Source organism: Glycine soja, chromosome 9 (genome assembly GCF_004193775.1).
Source record: "Glycine soja cultivar W05 chromosome 9, ASM419377v2, whole genome shotgun sequence".
Classification (NCBI taxonomy): Eukaryota; Viridiplantae; Streptophyta; class Magnoliopsida; order Fabales; family Fabaceae; genus Glycine; species Glycine soja.
The window spans coordinates 730,531-753,383 of NC_041010.1; the positions used below are offsets into that span (position 1 = coordinate 730,531).

The 22,853-nt window shown below is 32.2% G+C and overlaps 2 protein-coding genes, 1 long non-coding RNA gene, 3 other non-coding genes and 1 pseudogene across 8 annotated transcripts; 5 read left to right on the forward strand and 2 right to left on the reverse strand.

Annotated features, from left to right (window-relative positions):
* The first annotated feature begins 1,811 nt into the window (after positions 1–1,811).
* On the forward strand, positions 1,812–3,474 carry LOC114367432. Of its 2 annotated transcripts, none has more exons than XR_003657196.1 (2): positions 1,812–1,893; positions 3,092–3,474. It is a non-coding gene; the product is annotated as an uncharacterized LOC114367432 (long non-coding RNA). The 2 variants fall into 2 exon arrangements; XR_003657197.1 differs by having other exon boundaries at positions 1,823–2,038.
* On the forward strand, positions 2,089–2,180 carry LOC114369048. The gene has a single exon (XR_003657510.1). It is a non-coding gene; the product is annotated as a small nucleolar RNA SNORD96 family (small nucleolar RNA).
* On the forward strand, positions 2,410–2,514 carry LOC114369036. The gene has a single exon (XR_003657498.1). It is a non-coding gene; the product is annotated as a small nucleolar RNA snoR109 (small nucleolar RNA).
* Positions 2,868–2,959, forward strand: LOC114369052. The gene has a single exon (XR_003657513.1). It is a non-coding gene; the product is annotated as a small nucleolar RNA SNORD96 family (small nucleolar RNA).
* A 2,065-nt stretch (positions 3,475–5,539) lies between the features above and the next one.
* On the reverse strand, positions 5,540–7,491 carry LOC114367540. Its single transcript, XM_028324739.1, has 2 exons — positions 6,894–7,491; positions 5,540–6,270 (listed from the first exon to the last, which is right to left on the reverse strand). Exons 1-2 carry the CDS (start codon positions 7,384–7,386, stop codon positions 5,753–5,755), a joined length of 1,011 nt encoding a protein of 336 aa, XP_028180540.1. The 5' UTR covers positions 7,387–7,491; the 3' UTR covers positions 5,540–5,752.
* A 6,848-nt stretch (positions 7,492–14,339) lies between these two features.
* On the forward strand, positions 14,340–16,404 carry LOC114366997 (annotated as a pseudogene). The gene is made up of 2 exons (XR_003657103.1): positions 14,340–14,783; positions 15,845–16,404. The product of XR_003657103.1 is annotated as an uclacyanin 1-like (transcript).
* A 93-nt stretch (positions 16,405–16,497) lies between these two features.
* On the reverse strand, positions 16,498–22,385 carry LOC114366996 (transcription initiation factor IIF subunit alpha-like). The gene is made up of 9 exons (XM_028324054.1): positions 21,985–22,385; positions 21,721–21,879; positions 21,092–21,237; positions 20,574–20,941; positions 19,571–19,686; positions 18,858–18,995; positions 18,371–18,568; positions 17,717–17,938; positions 16,498–16,939 (listed from the first exon to the last, which is right to left on the reverse strand). Exons 1-9 carry the CDS (start codon positions 22,153–22,155, stop codon positions 16,847–16,849), a joined length of 1,611 nt encoding a protein of 536 aa, XP_028179855.1. The 5' UTR covers positions 22,156–22,385; the 3' UTR covers positions 16,498–16,846.
* Positions 22,386–22,853: the final 468 nt, after the last annotated feature.

Sequence of the window (22,853 nt, forward strand, 5' to 3'; positions counted from 1 at the left end):
TAATGGAAAAAGGTAAAAGGTAAAAAATTATTGAAGGAACATAATTCCATGAGATAAAGGCATGACAATTATTTTGCCAAAACAAAAGGGGTGATTAAGGAGTTTTGCCTTGTCTTAAGATCACATCCCTTTTAATGTAAATAATGCAACAATATCCTCAATCACTATTACTAAAAATTGTCATGTTAAAGAAGGTAATTAAGAAGAGAATTAGGAGGGAAAATGGTCATGTGGGATAAAAGAGAGGGGCACATAAGGCTTTAATGAGTCAATAAAAGCCATTAGATTAAATTAAATTGGATGAATAAGATTTGATATCAAAAATTAATTTGACACCTTGTTGTCAAAGTTTAATTCAAGCTAATGTATTTTATTAACTCATTAAAAACTCATGTGCTCCCTTTATTTGATGCCTCACATGGCCTTCTCTCTCATAATTATCCTCTCAATTACCTCAATTTTTGTGACAATTTTTTGGTAACAATGATGGAGGATATTATTCTATTGTTTGCCTTAGAAGGATGTGATTTTAAGGCAAGGCAAAACTCATGCATCACCCATTTTGTTTTGGAAAAACCATTGTCCTGCCTTTTTCATGGGATTTTGTCTTCATAACCATTGAACCTTGTCCCCCTTTCTTCGGATTTTTCATATAACTCTTTCCCATTACTCCTTTCATCCACTATAAATCCCCCAACTCCACTGCTCTGAACCGTCAAAATTTGACACATCACCAATTCAATGTGCGTTGTCATTCATAAGCACGACTTCACACAAGGATATTAAGATATATCTGGTCAGACAAGGAAAAAGTAAAAGGCAAAAAGTGATTGAAGGAGGTTTTTAGGGCTCGGTGATTGGAAGACATAATTCCATGAGATAAAGGCAAGAAAATTGTTTTGCCAAAACAAAATGAGTTATTCACAAGTTTCACCTTACCTTTAAATCACATTCTTTTAAGGTAAACAATATGAAAATATCTTCCATCACTATTACTAAAGAAAATATCATGTTAGAAGAGGTAATTGATAAAAGAATAGGGAGGGAGAGAGTCATGTGAGGGATCAAAGAAGGGGACATGGGTTTTTAATGAGTTAATAAAAGTCATTACATTAAATTAAAATGGATGGATAAGATTTGATGTTAAAGTTTAATTTGACACCTTGGTGTTAAAGCTTAATTTTATACTGTTAACACAATCAAGCTTTTTAAATTTTCTATTGTGAAAAAAAATACTTATCATCATTGTTATTGTTACCACCATTATTACTACATTGTTATTGTGGCCATCACCATTGCTACTATTTTTATTGTCACCACCATAAGTGTCAACATTACCATTATTATTGTCGCTTTTGCCACAACTATTATTGTCACTTTTATCACTAACAATGTTTTGACTTTGACTATCATTATCATCATTATCGTTACAAACACTTTCATTATCATTGTTATTGTCATCACAATTGCTTGAAAGGAGACAAAGGATGTGAGAAAGACGATAAATGATGAAACTTGGAAATTGAAAGAAGACACTAGAGAAGAAAAAAGGATAAAAAAAAAGTTTGAAAATAAAAGAGATAGAAATTGAGATATTAATAAATTAGTATTAAAATATTTATTTTATTTTAATATGTAATTAATAACTTAAAAATTTAAGGTAAATTATACGGAGGAAAAATATATTTAAGTTAATATATTAATTTAATTAATATTTATTTATTTATTCTTCTCCTTTCGTACTCATCATATTGAACGGCCATGATCCTTCCTCAGAGTAGAGAGCACAGTGACTGACAATAAATACAGTCATCAGCCCCCTGTGTTCACCCATAAATTGTCTTCTAGGGTTAGGCTTACGGCGTCGAGCTCGCAACCAAAATTTGTGCTTCGGTAATCATCCAAATTATCTTTCACCCTTTTTTGATTTTGATGTTGATATGGCGAGGCTACATGTAGGCATGTACAAAGGGAAGGGTGTGAACTAAAATCCAGTATCCTTGATCTTGAATGTGCCATAGCTGTAGCTAATTCAAAGGTCATTCCTTGATGATCACTTTGCCTTCGTGTCATTCTGAAATCAAAATGCAGCTGATGATGATATCAGTCACCAAATACCATCTTTCGGGACTGAATGGCTTCTTTTGCCTTGCTGTTATTATTCTGCAATTCTGAGGCTGTTTATTATTAGATTATGATATAAGTATTTGGTGTTGTGAAAATGACTTTTGATTTTGTGATTGAAGAAGTCCTGAATTTTTTTGGGGGAAAACTCTTGTTTGTGTGTTGATAATTATCCCAATTGAAAATGTTGGTTATTTGATTTGGATATTGTTTTGGTGAGGCTACATGTACCAAGGGAAGGGTTGGAGCGAAAAAGCTGTACCCTTGATCTTGAGTGTGCCATAGCGGCTGTAGCTACATCAATTCTATTACAGAAGCTAACTGGCCGGTTGTTGTGATATCCTTTTTGGGTTTCTGTCAACAAATCTGCTTACCGAGCTTCTTACATTCACCCTCTTCCTCCTAAAGTTCATTTCTTTTTTGTTTTGTTTGACCCTTTTGGGTTTGTGCTGAGAAGGGGAGAAGAGGAAAATAAGCCTATGATTTCGCTTTTTTTGAAGACCCTTCTCTTACATTGAACACTTACAATGGTCACTTTCCAGGCAATCTGCTTTGATTTTTCAGCAGCTTGCGTCTATGGGTGCCTACATACACACACATTCTTCTTATTTTTCTTCTTTGCCTTTGCTAAATTGAAATTCCTGTATGTGAATAATATATTGAATGTTCTAAGCTTAACTTTCTTGATTGCTAGTGTGCGTCCAACTTTTTTCATTTGTCTTTCCAAATTACAGTATAGCCACCTGCCAATGATGATAACAATTACCATAACCATCTTTCGGGACTGAATGGCATTGTCATGCCTTGCTGTTATTATTCTGCAATTCTGAGGCCGTGGCTATATTAGTTTAATTTTATTTTCGTTCTCCCTCATGTATGGTTTTATTAGTTTAATCACTTTTGTTCACTCTTGTATTAAGCCTGCTTCAATTAGACTTGCTAAATAATCTTAGTTTGTTGTTTGCAGATTCAAAAGGGCTTGCAGATTTCTCGTGACTTGCTATCATTTTTATTTTTGTTTTCCATGGCTAATATTATGTTTTTAGATACTTGCCAAGATGGTACTGATCAAACAGAAAGAGGAGGTTTGGAAATTGGAAGGAAAAGAAAGGGTAGATATTTATTTTTAAACAAGAGAATTACATATAAATTTAACTTAATTTGTCCCCCTCTTCTAAAAATCATCCCTCATACCCACCAAGTCTCTTAGAAGTGTTCTAAAACAGCAGGTCTTCGAGCTCTGTAGTATGAAATGACTAATTGCCTGATTGTATTTGTATCAGAAATGTAATTTTGTTCTTTCACAACGAATTTTTCCTGATTGAAATATTGCATGAATAATTGAGTTTTTGCCTGTGCGGTAAAGATAACTTTGTTGCACTCAATACAAACAATCCCTAAAAGAACGATACTGAAATGGCGGTTAGCCTATAGTTCCTAGAATCTCTGAAGGAGAGAAATAAACTGCCTATGGACAAAATTTAAGACAATAGTCTTGTATAATTTAATTCATGCTTGTACATCAGTGATTTTACATGTAAAACACATTTTTTTTCTACATGTCTTAAGAACCCGCATACCTTTACCTTTTACCTTGCATTGACTGATTCAGTGAAGAGGACTTTGAACTTCATCCCTGAAGTTTGTGCATCGGCAAAGGTATTATGTTGAATATAAGAAAGTAATTTTGATAAGATTATGATATTCGAATCCATATAAGAGATATTTGAGAATATTAATTTAAAATAAAGGCATTGACTAATAAAGTTGCCCAATAAAAATTCACGATAGAAAATTTTAAAAGGTTGCAAGAAAACTGAGATATTCAATTCAATGAGTGTCCGTCCAGAGTATTATATGAAGGAATCTCTTAACTTAAATAATTGTCTCAAAGCTTTAAATATAATATTACTTATGCATCTTCAGTATATTTACTTAACATTTACAATTGTAGTGATTGTGATATTCAATTAGTTTGTTTTAGCTTATTTTCTAAGTAAGTATTTTTTTTTTCAAAATAAAATAAATAGTTTTATAGTTTTTTATGTGTTTGTCTAAATTATTTTTATCTAAAATAAATTATTTTGTTTTTTTTAAGAAACAAATCCTATTTGTTCCTTAAAAAAATACTTATTTTAAAGATGTTTTTTTTTAAAGTTTAAATAAATTTATCCATTATATTTTATGCTATTGACTTAGGTAGATTTTTATATTGAGAGTGTTTTAATTTCTTTCTTGTATCAAATAGTTCCGAATTTTCTTAAAGTTTATTTTCTTCATTTTTTTAAGTTTTCTATCCAAAATTTATATTGTGCAATTCTATTTCTCAGTATCTTTATTTTAAACTAAGATTCTCAAACATCCTTGTATTAAATTAATTCATATATTATAATGTTGTCGAACTTATTTTCTTAAATTTAAGATAATACCACTATTTTAATTTAAGCTCCAAATAGATCTTTGTAATCCTCTCTTTCACATAATCGATCCATCCATATGCTCTCTTTACCTATCTCTATTGAGGGATATCCATTATTTATCAAATTTCATTGTTGTAATGAGCTCGAGCTTTTGTTGATGTTTGATCAGAGAAAATGATGAAGACACCTCAGATCTAATGATATCAAAGAATTTTACTCCGATCCGTGTTAAGATGTGATGATGTTGTAGAGATGTAAACTTATTATCATGAAGAATTAAAGGATCTTGAATTATCAGACTTTTTTTTTCCGGTCTTAATTGGAGTAGCAAGGTTTTCGTCTTGAAGCAAAGGTATCTTTGGCAATTGCTGGAAAAGAAATGTTGCATTTAATGATATTAGACTCTGAGAACAGTAAAGAACGACTTTTGAATGAAGCAAACTTGTGATTGTGTTGCTTCTACCGGTGTTCATTCTTGAATTTGACGATCATATAAACTAATTAAACTGATTTGGATTAGTTTAATTTATATTTTTCCACTTCAAATTTGAACAAAATAAATTGATGTATGCATCTAGCTAGAGACTAGGATAGTGAAGTGGTCCACTCACTATACAGTTATTTCAAGCAAGACTATCTCGATCGTTTTCTGGAAGTGCTAGAGTTGAAAAAAATTATATTGTAACTTAGCTTTTGGTGAATAATTTATCCACTTGCTATAGTTTATTCCTGAAGATGTGCCACTGCGTGGCGCAATACAATTCATTTTGGGGGACCACTGGCACTAGGCACAGGAAGTTGGAGGCAGACCAATAAATGTCTTTGCAATTATCTTTGAGCTGCTCTGTCAATGCCATTCGGACTAGTGTGCTGAACATTGGATTTGAAGGCTGTATATTCAGATCCTTTTCCATTTGCCAAGAAATCGATTCTTTATCTTATTGTACAATGATTTTTCTTTTAACATTATCTTCCCGAATAAATAAAAGAAATGCTAGCATAACAATGAACCCTGCTTACCAGTTACCACATCTATGATCTACCTATAAGACAAAAATATGCCAGAGCTGTGCATCAGAGAAATTGTTCTCAATTAAGCACTTTTTGAGGCTAAGGCACTTCACAGTTCACACCACCACTCATCAACTTCCAACCATCAAGAAAAGCACTTGTATAGTTGTATACAAATAGAATAAATATGACTTCAATTATGCACCAAGGCTATCAGAATTAAACACAGCAGTCAAATGACCAGTTCTGAAGCCAGTATTAGTGGCATAAACATCCCTGCACTTGTGTGCTTTCACAGGTCTCACTTCAAATCCAATGGACCTTTTAGGAAACAAAGACTCATCAGAAGACAAAGGCAATGATACCCTTTTAGTTGCAACTGCATTGGTTGTTCGTTTGTAAGCACCGAACCACTTGGCTTGCATGTACACATTTCTCCTCCATGGTGGTATGTGCAGTTTCATTCTTTTCATGGAGCCCTTGATAGCAGTGCACATCAGCCTCACAACCTGCTTCATCTCTTCCACTTTACCCACAAATATCAATGGGAACACATCTAGCAAGGAAGAATATTGATCTGTGGGACGAGCTATTTCGAACTCGCCAGCAAGGGAAATTTCAACTATGTAGCGTTTTCCCTTAAAATTGACATCAATGTACTCATAATCACCAGCTGTTAATCTTCCATTTTTCTCCCACTTGGATTTGCAAAGACCTGTACAGAGAGGGTATAATTTATCAAACAAAGTCCCATAACTTGTTGATCTTTTCAATAGTATTATTTTGCTACAATATAAATATATATAACCATTCTTATTCTTATTGGTATATGCGGCTAATCGATTGGCAACTTGACATGTATGCTATTTTAAAAATAATTGAACATAAAAAATAAAAATACTGTTCATCCTGATTGGGGCACATGGGTATGATGAATAAAACTTGCCCCTCTCGAACGATCTAGATGTAGACATAATATAATAGATTAATCAATTGATCCAAGGGAATAAACCAAAGGAAAGGGAATCATTCTTTTTCTTAGCCAACCATTTTCAAATGTACCAAATTAAAGTGATGGTGAGTTGAATCAAAATTAAGCTCATTTAGCTTGGAGCAAGACAAGAAACAAGAGCTAAACGTTAATAAGGTGGGACAAAACTTAGAAGTTGTTATTAAGTATGTTTGGTACTGTTCTCAAATAAAAATTAGAATTTGATCTTAATAATTGTTTTTTAATAAAATTCCAATTCTGATGCTAAAAACAAATAAGAAACTGTATGCAATCTTTGTGTGAATGGTATACCAAATCAATTAGTAGCATGCAATTGCAATACTAACCAGCATCAAAACCTTTCTCCCTTAACAGAGAGATCAACCTGCGTTTGTAATTGTTCCCAACAAGTCCAAATGCAACTTCAACCTCTCTCCTAATTTTTTCTTTGGCGTCCCTTTCATCCTCATCAGTCTCATCTTCTTTCCCATACAAGAAACTCTGCAGCATTTCCCTCTTCTCCGAATCAGACCACTCAGTTTTTTCTAACTCTTCTTCATGAACACCACCACCTTCTTCTTCTTCTTCTTCTTTTTCCCCGGTGGTTGTTGTCTCGTTCTTCTCCATAAAGGACTTCACGAGATCCGACAAATCGGTCAAACTCTCCGGCGAGTGCTCGCTCCCGCTGCTCTCGCAGAGCCTCACGCGTGCCACGTCAGCGTCAAACGCCGCTGCCACTCTCTGAAACCTCACTGGAATCCTTGCCATATCTATAAGAGTATTATTATGCAATATGCACCACACCACTTTCAAAAATTTAATTAATTTCTTAATGAACATGTAAATAAATATATATAGGTAAAGTAGAGCAATGGTGGGGTGGTGAAGTATAATTATTACATGTGACGTTGAAATGTTGCTATGGTGTGTACATGAAAGGAGTGAGAGAAAATAGAGTAAGAGTTAAGACAATTGGGAAATGGCGTCATTATTTATACATGAATGTTGAAAGTTGAACACAGTGTACTATGATTGACTTGTTGAACAGGGAACGGTTGAGGATTTTTTTTTATTTTTACTAGAAATTATGAATGTAGGCCAATTATTGGACTCGTTTGATGAACCTGGTCAGAAAAAGCGTCCGGGTTCGGTATTAAATGTTGTTACAAAGAATGAAATCATCAACATTGGCATTTTACTACGAGTATTACATAAGATTTAGCGCAGTCAAAACTTATCAAGTTTGTTTTTAGAGAAAAATAAATAAATATATAAAGAGTTACTAATTTACATAAAAAAGGGGAAAAAAAACAAACAAACTTAGATGTTGAATATCTCACTTTCTACTCACCTCATCGTCATCGTTATTGGAAAAGAAAGTTTGCATGCTTTTGGTTCTCTGAGCTTTCTTTATTTTATAGTAATTTCCGTTACTTCTAACTTAATTATTTACGTACATTAAAACGTATATAATGGTGACATAAAATTCGAAATGGAACTTATCTTCTAGATTTCTAATATAGTACATATTTAAATCTTATGCCTATTTATTCTTCTCTTTTTTTCGATATATAACATATATGCCTCTTTATTCTTGGTGGACATCATATATAAAAATTTAATATTTATTAAGAGAAAAATAAATGCAAAATTTAAATTGATATAACATTTTAACTTAAAATTTGATATACAAAAATCTGTTTTTGAATTAATAGTGCAAGGAAAACTAAACATTTGATACAAAGGATTCTCCAATCGTTGCCAATGTATGATGATTATATATGTAGAGATATCATTAATTAATTTATTTTATCTATGTACTGATACTTCTCATAGAAATTAATATTCGTACGTAATTTATATGTATTGAAAAGTTAATGAATGTAACATGAATAAAATAATATTTGATTGCAAAGTAGTTCAGATAATTAAATATTTTCTCAAAATTAAAAAGAATCGATATATTTTACGTGTAAAAAAAAAAAATACTATTTGTTCATTCTCATTTCTTTTGAATTGGGGAAATTTATGGGTTTTTTTGGGTATAGGGGAACTTCATTGTTTTAATGACAACAATAATTCACACACAACAATAATTCACATGTTGATGGGCAATTTCCAATCAGTACTTTTAGGTTGTGTTGTTACCCGTTAAGCTACAGGAGAAAGAAAACAGCACATATGGTTTGATTAATAATGGCTAACACATAAAATAATATAAAATTTATCAAAATATTATTTTTAATATTAATTATCTTAATATAATTTATTTTTTTAATATATTTTATGAGAATTCAAAATATAAAATATATAAAAATAAGTTAGTTAGTCAATAATATAAATTCAAAATACATGATAGGATAATGTGAATTCGAAATACATAACATGATGAGTTTATTGTAATTAGTATATAATATGAATTCAAAATATATGACATGATATTGTTATTGTAACTAATAGGTAATGGATGAACTAAAAATAAGAGAGAAGTGGGGATATTGTCATTAGCATTGTTCCATAATTTTTTTTTTCAAATCAAACTTGAAACATAAATATTTGTCCTATGGAGTGTTATACATTTTAGCAAATCAAATGGATCCCTTATTATGGTTATGTTAGACAAAATTAGTTGAAAATTAAAAAATTAACTTATTAAATTATAAGTATTTGATAAAATTAATTGTTGATGTAGCTTAAAAAATGTAAAATGAAATATTTAAAAAAGATAATAAGAAAATTGAATAAATATTTTAAGAATAAAAAGAAAACAAAATATAAAACATTACTTCAAGTACCATTTCAAAAAACTTTAAAGTCTATTTAAAAAATTTATTTATCAAACAGTAAAACAAAAAATCGACTAAACAAAATTTAAAATTAAGTGAAATGTCATGATGTGAAACATAACCTTTATATTTCATAAGTTTTATTTATTTATGTTGCAAACTCTTCGATAATTGTAAAATGCCTAAAAGTCAGTTTTTGAAAAGTAGCTTATTGTGAACTTGGTAAAAGCTTGAGACAATAGCGAGAGTGGCAGGTTTCCATCCTTGTCAATGTTCTCCGTTCTACAAAAGTTTAATGTTAATAGTAACCATCATTTTATATGTTTGTAAAAATAATTATGGCAAAAATTAATAAATTTATTAATATATAGTAATTCGTGAATAACCTTTTTTAGTCATTGAATAATAGTGTACAATTGTATAGATTATTACTGTGTAACCTTTTTTTTATCTTTCAAAAATAGGTGTATAAATATCACTTTTCAATGATAAAATATTATTAATATATATATATATATATATATATATATATATATATATATATATATATATATATATATATATATATAAACAAAAAAAAATTAGAAGCGATCCACAAGAACGCTGACCTAATGGACGGACAGTTTAAGTCTAGCCCACCAAAGGAAATTAAATGTGGGCCCTTCATCGTTACTCTGAGGCCTCAACAACATATATATTTTTTGGCATTGTCATCGTGAATATTTTCTTGCCATTGTCACATTTTTCTATTTTATATATGTCTGATCTTATGTTGCGATGTGGAAATTGGGCGCTGTTGTGCATGCAGATGCAACATGCAAAGTGAGAGTGATTTTTTTAGAGCATAGCAAGTCGTTGGGGGGCAAGGTGAGGAATGTTCTCTTGTTTTGTTGTGCTTAGAAGAGACCAGGTTCAATGAACCTCAAATAAGCGTCTATATTCATTGAATCAAACTCAGATTTAATTACCACGTCAAGAAGTCTGGGATGATTTTACGTTGTACTGTATTGGACATGATTAAGATAAGGTAATATAAAATTTTATTGTTTTATTAGGTTTGTTGCAAATAATGTGCTGTATATATATGAGTGAGGGCGTGGAAAGTTTGGGTAAATGAAATGATTGCTTAAGAGTAAGATTTTCGATCATATGAGCATGGATGCAGCCAGGATTGAATGATAGGGCATCAATTATAAAAAAATAATTAAAGAGCAAATTACATTGAGCTCTCTCATATTTAGGATTTTTTGCACACACATTCCCTTCTTTCAAATGCATTTTTTGCTCCCCTAGAGCATAGTTACTAAAGTTGTTAAGTTGGATGCAAAATGTCAAAACAATCCTCACGACTTAGTCTGATCGGAACATAAACATACCTGCACGTTAGTTACAGGATAAAGTTCGTTTTGTTAGAAGTGGAATAGTAGATTTTGTAGTGTTGTGATGAAGCACAAATTCTGATATCAGTAATTCGAACTTATGCTTATATTCGACAACCTATAAAATCATGACAGCATCAATAATAATACACAGAAATATTCCACAAACTTATCTCTTAATTGACCTCGAATCAAAGTAATTGAGTGTCTTTCATCCCTCTGCTCATATCATAGTCCCAATGTAAGACGCCACACCCAAGCACCACCACCCTCTGCCACCCTCTACCATCGAATACGAAACCTCCACCGCCAACATCTCACCTCAACTGCCACGAACTGTGGCCTTTCAAGTTTCATCAGCTCTGATATATATATCTATCACTTTAATTTCATTATAGAAAGAAGAAAAAATAAAATAAAAAAGAAACCAACAGTATACAAAGTTATACCCCAACTCATTATTAATGAGAAATTAGCAATGAAAATTGAGTTTGTGACTTTCTACTCCTCACATTTTGATTGTACCAATTAAGTCGTGTTTTGCAAGTCAAATGGATTTTTTTTCAAATTATGTTTTTGATTCTTCATAATAACAAGATTTTCTCATTTGATTAATCATTTTTTTATACTGTTATCAGATTCTTCCTAATCCTAATCCTGTAATTAGTTTTCTCCTTTTATTGTCAAGTTCCCTTCAAATGACACACGGAGTGAGATACCTGAAAAAGAACTCCGATACTCAAATCAATATTTATTTGAATTGTGGATTATGGATGGACATGCTACCTACATCTTCCTGCTGCTCCGTTGGTCTTATAACGAAGATAGTTAACAAGTTGATAACTATACATGAAAATACACATATAGTTACTACTAAAGAGATTGTGGTAGTGGATTAGCTAATGTTGACTATTCGTGGGTCCCATAATACACATAATTTTTCTTCTGTTAATTTTTCCATTAAATGTATTTTTTTTGGTTTATTTTCTAGTTCCTTTAAATATTAAGACTTTTACATGTGATATATTTTTAAACAACATAATTTTTTCATTTGATCTCGCCAAGTATTAGGAATTTCTTTTTTACTCTCGTTTTTTCAACAAACAAAACAATATGGGGAAGAAATTTCGAAGGAACATAATTAAAAAAATAGGAGTATGAATAGAAAAATCATAATATTTTAATAGACCGAAATATTTAATTTATTATTTTTTATATCAAAGGGAATAGAATTTTAATAAATACATTTATATACAAATTAGCGAGGCTTTTTTTTTTCTTCTTCTTCTTTTACCCGCGAAAGCATATGCGACCTAGCCCTTATGCTTTTGTTGGGCTAAATGAGCTATGTCATGAAGTCGGGCTATTTTTCTCACTAGTCCCATTATCATTATTGGCAGCTTATCTGTAAAAACTTACCAATTGAATGCTGGCTTTTGCTTCACGCACCCTACTTTTTGCTTCTTCCACCCCCAAACTTTTTAATATCCTCGAGCTACTCTTCCTTTATTGTAACTTCTTTATGGTGAGTTCGTTTATTTAAGTTTTTTTTTTTCCTGCACTTGTATTTACCGATTGACTAATCTGTAAGTTAATGGGATCGTTAGAATTTTTCTTAATCTTTTGAATTTGTTGTTCCAAAAAAATGTAATGGATTGAGTAATCCGGAATCCATGTTGTTTTTTTGGATTACTCAATAGAATAGAGAACAGCGCTATGATGTTTCTAGAATAACAAATCCGAAAGCTGTCTAACAGTATTCTGAATTGAGTAATCTGAAATTCATAGATTTTGAATTACTTAGTCTAGAATAAAGTTAAACAATTATCATATTTGTTGTTTCTAAACTTTGTTAGCCAGTAACATTATGGAAAACTGATTCTGAAAAACTAATTCATTTTTTTCCATTGAAACTTCGACCAGTTTTTAGTAACCCATCAAATTTTTACTATCTTTTACACAACAAAAACTAAAAACTTATGAAAACAACAAAAATCTCCAAATTTCCCTCCTTCAAATCTTAATTTATATTTTCATATTATATAAGATCCTTCAAAATTTATTAAATTTCCACTGAATTTTTAGCTTCTAAGTTTTAAAAATTAATTCATTTTCAAAATTCATCATAAACTCCAATTATTTCATATTTTAAATTAATCTCATAAAAAAGACAATATTTTTATAATTAAAAATAAAACAATTATTTTGTTAAATCAAACCGCTGCAAAGGTATGTTTATAAGTTTGGAGCATTTAAGCTGTTCATAAAATAGTTTGCTTATTAAAAAAAAAACAGTTCATAAAATAATAAAGTCATTCAGTAAATAATGATAATAATCTATACTAATAAATATACACATTTCACTAAACCATTTTATCCTTTGTTTAAATTTTTATTATTTCTCTTCTAATAAATACTTGCTACTTTCATCTTGTTAGGTTTCTTTTTTACTTCTATTTTTTTTTCTTTTTAGTTAAAATAAGTAAAGAGATAGGGATACCTCTCTCTCCACTAATGATAATAATAATAATAAAGTCATTTACTTTACGTGTTCTCTTTAGGATAATTATTTCATACGATTGGTATTACATGTTTTCATCCCAAGTTGCCAATTCCTGGAACCTCTCACTTAGAGGACACAAATGAACCCCATAGCCATAACTGCTATTCTATTGCCTTTTTTTTTTGAATTTTTGGGATCGTTGTTGGTTGCATACTTGCACGATATTTCATTTTATCACGGACTCTCCTTTTCTTTTACAGAAAGGTTTTCAGTGCGGCTGGGGGAAAAACCTTGTACAAAGAGTTATTTATTTTAACATTCTTTTACTTTATTTTTTGTTAGCATTTTACACCAAAAATATTAAAACAAGTAATATAATTAAAAAATGTCCGGGAATTTTACAGAATTCAAAACTAAAATGCCTAAACTAATTAAAGTGTCATAGTGTTACTTCCGCATTATCTAACATACTTCTCTTAATACTTATTTTATTAATCAAAATTTATTAAAATTATAAATAATATTCATTAAATAAAGAATAACACCTACACAAATTTATAATTTTCAACAAATTTTGGTGAACAACAAAATTTTATTAATAAGAATGTATTAATTACTACTATCCCTAAATATAAAATGTAAGATTGTTTTAATTATTTGATATCTTTTAAAAAAAAAGTTAAGTAACATTAAATTTATTAATAATTTATATTATTTTTTCTAAATTATCCTTACAAATTGTGGAGACTTATAATTCTTCTCTTTTCACTTACTTACTTTTTTTTATTTAATTAATTAAGGTGTGTTAGTTTTTTTATCCAATTCAAACAAGAGAGATAATATATTTATCCTTTTAATATATAACATTTATTATAAAATACTAAAAAAATTTGAGTAAAAAAATAATTAATACAAAATTCAACTTGAAAAATGTTTTATAAAAAATAACAAACAAAACTAAAAATGTTATATTTAGGGACGAACCCAGGAACATTTTTGTTATGAGAAAGTAAAGTAAAGAAGGCAATGAATGTGGTAGGGGTAAAGTGGTCTATCTATGGTGAAAATGATCAAGACCGTTCACTTTATTGTGGTGAAGGGCATAGAAATAGAAAGAGGTAGACTAGAGTAAGAGTACCTTCCATTTCCATATACAATTGACAATTGGTTGTAGTGAGTGTGGGAGGAGAGTCACAACTACCAGTCCTTGCTTTGCATCGTGTGAGTTTGGGAGAGGAAGGAAGCTACTCGGAAAGTTATTCCTTCCTCAGCAAAAAAAAAACCATTCCTTTATAACCATAAAGCGCCTTCTTTAATTTTCTTCACCACCACTCCATTACTCTCTCCACGCACCCCCTACTACCTTTGTTTTGAGTTTGAGGAATATAAGAAAAATGAAAATGGGTAAAGGAATTGTTTTTATTGTTGCTCTGGTGGCCATTTGCCTTGGTGGGAAATGGGTGGAAGCGCAGGTGCATCATGTTGTCGGAGCAGACCGTGGTTGGGATCAAACCTCCGACCTCGTTTCTTGGTCTGCAAGCAGAGTCTTCAGGGTTGGAGACCAAATTTGTAAGTCTCTAATTCTTTCTCTCTTTTTGTTCTATTTTCCCACTCTATCTACCCTTCTTTATTCATTCTTAGTTTGAGTACTTTATTGGTTGTGATGAAAATTATGATTTTTTTTATTCGTGGATGAAAATTAAGAATGATAAATGTTTTTTTTTTTTTTTTTACCTTTTTTATTGCATGATTTGGGGCTTGTCGTTGATTATATTATTTATGTTATTCTTGCAAAATAGCGAATAAATAAGGAGTAAATAACAAGTCAGCTTTCATAGATTGGCTTTCCCCGTCTGTTCTATGCTTCCATTTAACCGGCGGAGCCCAGGCACTGCGGTTGTTAGATTGCGTATCTTCTAGGTTTGCTTTCATATATTTACTATTTTTTCTTTTCACAATGGTGATATTTATTGAGATTAAAACTTATTACTTCATACACATTACTCAAATTTCCCAATAGATCTTAGTGGTTTCATATGTGTACTATTAATCAGTGGAAGCATAAGCTTGCATCCTTTTTGGAATTGTTTTTTAGGATTTTTTTTTCAGAGTTTTCGATTTCTTTTTTGTCAACAAATAAAACCTAAGCACCCACTTAAATAAAGAAAATAAAATGACTTAAAAATGCATGGCATTATTATTTAAACAGTGTTATTTGTAGGTAGCATTTATTTTAATTTGACGCAATACTTTGTTGCATTATAAATTTATGTTAGGGTTATAACATGCAAGGATGAAATGAGGAATCAAGCAATGACCTCAAAGATAAAAATGTAATATAAAAAGAATTATATAAATAATATATGTCTTTCTACAACTCTTTATAATTTATTTTTCTGCCTTTTTCTTTTCATCTTATTATTATATATTTTTTCCTCTTATCTTTTTTATTTGTCTCTTTATTTTGTAAGAATTTGTATAAAAATTATGTAAATGAATATAACTCCCCTTATAAAAACAAGTTTTTTAGGTATCATCATCATGATGCATTTAATTTCTTGTCTTTATGCGGTGCTTAAATATTAATAAACAATAATTCTGTGGGCCTGTGCACGTGCCAAAACGAGCAGGGCTCACTTACTCTGTGGCTCAGGGATTAGTCGCTGAGCTGAAAAGCAGAGAGGAATATGAGGCATGTAATGTGAGCAACCCCATCAACGTGTACACAGAGGGTTTGCATACTATCCCTCTTGAGAGTGAAGGAATGAGGTATTTTGTGAGCAGCGAGCCAGAGAATTGCAAAAATGGTCTCAAGCTACACGTTGAGGTTCTGCCCAAGGCTGATGAACGTATCACAGAGCCTTCCACTTCTACCCTAACAGATGAGGCTGTGGCGCCCACTACTCCTTCTGGTTCACCACGTTATGCTCACAACACTATGTTAAAGCTCACGGTTATATTGTTTCTCATCATAGGTCTTGCTTACTGACACCTGTCCCAACCCTATATATGTATTTAAGACACTATTTTGGGATTTGGGACCCTGCTATGTGCCATTTTTTTTAATGTGGGTATATGTCTAGTTTAAGAAGGATTTTTTTTTTGTCTTGTTTTATGAATTTAACTGTTATGTTTTTAAGAGTAAGAATTTTAATTCCTGAAATTACAGTGACTACCTATTGCGCTATCAGTAACTATTTTATTTTCCTGCAGCATTTCGAAATGTCATCACGATTGATAAAATTCCTCTAGCTACAGTTTACAAAATTTATGAAGGGCGGTGTCGTACCTAATAATTTGCACATAACACGAAAAATAACGAAGAACGTACATAAGTATTGTTGCTCTTGTACAATTTGCATCTACCATGTCATTAATTGGTACAGGCTGTTTATTCAATACACTGGTGTAATACATCACCTCCGTATCATATATCCACTTGCATTTGTAAACAGATGAAAACTGATTTTCAACGAGTTTTAAAAGCAAAAGTCGTACACTTAATGGGCATTAGCTTAATAGTATAAATCTCGAAGATGGTGCCCATAATGTGAAAAATATAGATGGTATATGAACTTATTTTCTTTTTAGTGCTGCATTTCCGTCAGAACCAATCATTGGGGTCTACATTGTCACTTATCTCTCAGGATAACATAACTGGCTCCAGTTGTAGTCTTCTGTATCTTAGAGATTCGCTTAAGGATCTCAGCAAATGCTTGCTTATCCTGCATGTAGCAAAGAACCACAGATGCAGTTTAGCCATCAACCCAAATGGATTACACGAAAATTGCAAGTATATAAAATATACAAGTACAAGTTAGAGAAGACTATTAAACCTTCACCAAAAGGGGAAAAACTTTTAAAAATTTCAGGAAAAGAATATAAAATGGCCGGAAGCAAGCTGGGTGGTGGGAACAGTTCCCATGTTGGCGCAAGGGAGAGGTGTTTTTACCTCCCTTTAATGCCGCCACCTATTCTTTTTTGCTTCTGAGCAAAGTAGCAAACCATGTTGGGTTTTTACAAGCTAACAGTTAGTTATGGTAATATTGTAGAAACTACCATTCGATTTGTGGTTTATCTTCAAACGCTGTTTATCTCAATATTCTGTGGCCTCAAGCTAAGAAAAGGTACCAGATAAGCATTCTTATCCTTACGTAATACATAGTTCATGCATCCAACATCTATCCAAAAGAACAAGGCAGTAATTCACTATAAGATTATTAGTTAGATTGCATCATTTTAATCCAACATTGACAGAGTCACAAATTCATTTTAAGCGTATTAAAATGAGCTCCATAAAAATTCAATGTATATCAATTTCCAAAAACTGGAGCCAATTTAGGAATTAGATTGGGGCCTGGGGAGTATTGAGCAGTGAAAAGCAGACTTGGATCATAAAGATAATGAAACATATTGTGACCATGGCATACACTAATTGGTTATAAGAATAATTAAGCAAACATATTGAGTTTAATTGAGGATAAAGCAAAAGTAACACTTACCTCTGAACATCTTAGTCTTGCCTTAAATTTAGCTACAAGATCCTGAGTGGTCACCGGAGTCTTCTGCCTTAAAACAGCCCTAATTTCTTCCTCACTCACCGGTCCAGAAGCTGTTGTTGTTGTGGAAGACCCGCCCTTTGATGACAATGGAGGTGTACCTTTTGGAGGTGCACTACTTTTAGATGCAGATCCATTTACATCTTTGGCGGACAATTTTGGTTCCTGATTTAATAAGATAACAAAGAATTTCAATGATATTTATAGGAAAACCTTTTGGATTAGCATCTAAAATCAAGTTCTTTTTGTAACAGAAAAAGTTCTTTGATAAAAGAGTCTTTTAAAAATCTCTCATCTTATAAACAAACAATAAAAGCCATAATGTGTTTGAATCCATCAAAGGAAAAATTGCTTCCAAGTTAAATTAAGAGCATTTTTGTCCAAATCTTCTCAAAAAAGTTTTCCAATTCAGTAGTATCGACTTTCGCAATAAAATAGCTTTCTTAAATAAACCTAAAAACCAAGGTAATTGCTCAGTGCTAAATTTATCGAAGTTAACCAAGCAGCCAACATTTTTATGAAAAGGAAAAGTAAAGCAATAATTTTAATAGTCAAGCAATCTCACAAAAATCAGTGACTTAAATTTTCTGCTTTCACCTTCTTTGGAGTTGCGGTATTAGATGGCTTTGTTTCTTCATTTAATTTTCTCTTCCCCTTTGAAGACTTTGAAGAAGGTGTTCCACGAGCAGGTCCTGTTGCTGTTGGCTTTGAAGGGCTATTGTCAATGGGTTCTTCCTTAAGGGCATCCTTTTGCTTTGTAGCAATGACAGGAGGGACACCAACATCATCATCCACCTAGGCAAACAAAAATGACTCATAAATCCATGAAAAATGCTCAAGTCCAGTTCAAACCATATGCAAGGTTTTCCAGAATTCCAATGAAATCAAAACAAATTAACCACTTCCCCTATCTGAAGTCACAAATGCAAAAGGCTCACCACAAAAGGGATTTCTGTTTGCACTAAGCTATGTTTAACTTTTTCATCTTATCAGGGGCACAAGGAACAATTAACAATTATAGTACATCTAAAAAAAATTAAAGAAAATGGCGAAGTGAAAAAATAAAAGGAAAAAAAATCCATACATCATCGTCATCGTCATCATCATCCTCTGCATCAGATTCATTCAGACCACTAGCTTTTCCAAGCAGCTTCTTCAGCTCTTTCCCAGATTTACTCAGACCTTCTCCCTCTTCATTATCTTCATCTTCCTCCTCCTCATCCTGCAATTGCAATTATAGGAATGATTTATGAGGGAATGCTGTCCACTCCAATTTATACCATATGCAGAACATAATATAATACATTGTAAGTAACCAAAATGACAATATCAGAACATGGCTGAAAGGATATAGCATATAGCATACTCCCATGTAAAAAGGAAACCAAGGCAGTCATGAGAATGAGGAAAGTAAATCCCTTAATAAAATGTAGCTTAATCAAGTACTGAAGTTCTAATGCTGGAATCAATAAACAGGCCTCTCTGTTAAGGTTATTTCAGAAAGAAAATTCTCTTTAAATTTATTTCTTATGTTTTCCAACCAAGAAAACGACTTCCAGATTTTGTGCTTATTTCAGTGAGGATATAGCATATGGAGAGCTACAAGGAAAGGGGGGGGGGGGGGGGGGGGAATGCTGTAGCTGTCGTATCACAATAATTTGACATCCATACCAAATATATAACATTAATTTATAGAAGCTAGGACACAGAAGTGGCAATATAATGACCAAACAGAGCACCATTAGATATCCAACTTCTAGGTCACAACTCTCAAATATTTGTGGAGTTGAAACTAACCTGCTTGATTTCAGGAGGAGCAGGAACTTCAGGAGCCAAATCCTCCCTTTCCTCAGGATCATTGCCAACAGCTTCATCATCATCAGTGAAAATCTCTTCATGCTCCCAATCATCGCCTGTAACAGATGTATAATTCAGAACATTATATAATTCATGGCTTCAGCCTTCATGTTTAGGGTTTACCATGCATGATTGGCTCTAAGAAATATTACATGGGAAAAGATGCACAGCTGCTGCAACATGCAAATTGATGCTTTAGCCAAGTCTAATGTGTCTATCAGTCTATTATTTACTGGTTTGCAGACGGTCAAGTCAGTTAACTTTCAAACAAGATGTTCTCATGAGTTAATTTTCACAATTTTTTAATTTCTTTGTCAGCTTTTTTAATAGTATTGATAAAAAAGTCATAATACTAGAAAATAAATAAACTTTATTAGACACATTGAAGATGCACCTACCCTATAATATATTTTTACAATTCAAAACTTCTGATAAATCACACATGCACATCAAACTTATGGCCACCAGTATTGACAAGTTATATGAATTCTATAATCCTAGCTAGTAGCTACATCCAAGTTCAAAATAAATACTTAAAAACCTGAATTATATGAAGCCTATATTTTGATTCATGGAAGCATTTAGTTTAATTATTTATTTACTCTCTAAGCAATAACGTAATATCCTCCGGTGAGTATGCAGATACACAAGTCACAACAATGAAGTAATCAATTAGATACTGGAAAAGATGGACATTGTAAGAACTCCTATAGAACTGAATCATATTTAGAAGAGACAGAATTTTTTCCTCTCATCTCCAACATTATATGATGCATATCCCACCTCAGCAGTTGCACAAGTGTTATTTCTATTCTGATTGATTATGGCATGCAATTGCATAGTAGATAGGTCAACACTTCATAAAACTAATCAGAAATAAAATGACAACCTTTGCCACCATTTTCATCAGAAACATAATGAACAAAGAAGGCAAGATACTCACCCTTCTCAACATCGTCGTCATCTAGATCATGGTCCCCTCCCCTTGGACCTTCTTCATCATCTTCACCAGCTCTTTTATTAAGTCCAAGTCTACTCTTCCTTTCTGATTCCTCCTCTTCATCCTCCTCTCCCTTATCAGACACATGACCTTCATCATCCTCATCAGTTTTTTTATGGCTTCTCCCTCCACCCGTGTTGCTTTCGTTGTCATCAAATTTCCCATGTTCACCAAATGCAGCTGGGCCATTATTTGCTGCTTTCATCATCCATCTTTGATATCCATCTGCAGTTTTCTTTCTATTCTTCATCTTCTCTTCTGCTTCCTCCAATGTCAATTGCTTATATTGAGCAACCTTGTTAAAGTTGTACCTAAAAAACAAACATGCCATACAACACATCTGCCTACTGTCTTTCGACCGGTAATAAAAATAGGACATTACATGATAAAAGAAAAACAAGCAAATTTCATAGGAGCACTCTTCTCACAGTCAAACACAATCCTTAACACAACAAGCATACCAAGAACCAGCAGGAATGGCAACAAACTCCTTCCTTTCCTTCATTAGCAGGTAATATGTAGCCGATTGTGAACCTTCTAGATGACCCTGGAACTGGGACTGACCTGTTTCATCCTCCAAGAGCCAAGGCTTGTTCTTGTACTTCTCCTATGTAATGCAACAAGAAATTATGCATTAAGAAAAACATGATCTATTACAATTACCTAGAAACTATTCACTTCCTTTTTTACTAACGTAGATCCATCTCCCTAATAACCATCTACTAGGCAATTCAAGCTCTGGACTTCGACTTTACCGTGACATGATGCATCGTGTATTCATTAGCACAATGTAATATACTTTTTTTTTTATTGGCAAATGTTAATTGTTAGTTTGTTAGTTTTTGTTAGCAGGAGGGGTTCAAACCCGCAACCTTTCCCTCCTTCTTAACCACCCAACCAACCAACCTTATATCTCCTAATGTAATATACTTGATATGCTGTTTTATTAATAATAAAGTAATATATCAAGTGTTACAAGTTTCCAATTTTTCAGTGAGCATTTCATTTGAGAAATACGGTGCTTTAAAGCACTCATTCTAACTAAATACGATGAGGGAAACTATAACCACAAAGGAATAGATTTCAATACCCGCAAAGTATCAGTAATTTGGCGTCCGTGTAGTCCATCCTTCTGCAGAGACCACTTGTTCTCAGCACTTTTCTTCTTCGAAAAATCAGGCAAACCGTTTATGAACCTTCCAATGAAGTAATTCTTATCATTGGGGGAACTTGCACGAACATTATATTCCTATGAAGAAACCGAATATATCATGTTCAATTAGCTTGGCAACGCCGAATAGAGTAAAATTAGAATAATACGCAAAAGTGAGAGGGGGAGAAAGAGAAACCGAACTCGAATCAAACGAGTGAGGGTGGCGCCACAATCAACGCATTTGGCGCGTTTGGCCGCCATGGTTTTGCCGCAGCCCAAGCACAGAGTCATGTGCTTGCAATTGCTTCCGTAGAGATCCGTCGTTGATCCGCATCCGCTACAACTCGACTTCAATTGCAGGTCGGTCGACATTTTCTCTGCGTCTCAACGTTCACCGATTCCGAGATACACACAAATTATATCTAGGGTTCCATATTTCAGATTTCTGTTAAGAAAATTTGTGCTCACTGCTCAGCATCTGATGGCAAAATTCCAACGCAAAGCACACGCACGCTGCATAAAACGAATCTTCAGTTTCGTTTCTTTTTTCTTTTTTCCACTTTCAGCTGTTACTCGTTTTTTTCTACTGAACCAATTCTGTTCAAGCCGCTGTTACCCAATTTAACTGTATTTAAGTTGGAGATCATCAGTTTATGGTCAGATTATTTTAGATGAGTTAAAACTTACTTGAAATAACTAAATATTTTATAAATATCTGTTTTATAATTTTTTACGTTGCAATTCACATGTGTTTAATTTAGTTTATTTTGAAAAATAATAGTTTGATTTTATCAATTTTTAAGAGATTCTTGAAAAATTAAACAATTAGTTCTAAACGTTTGTTTTTAAATGTTGAGGAGACGCGTATGCTTTTATTGATACATTTCTAAATGTGTTTAAAACATGAGGTTAATTATGTTTTTAGTATATGAAATGTGGTAAATAAGTTTTTTTTCTTTCTTCAAACTGAAAATAAATGATTTTAGTATTTCATATTTGAAAATTATGATTTTAGTCTTTAACCTGTCGTGGCAACCGATGTTAACGAAAATGGTAAAATGTGGTGATGT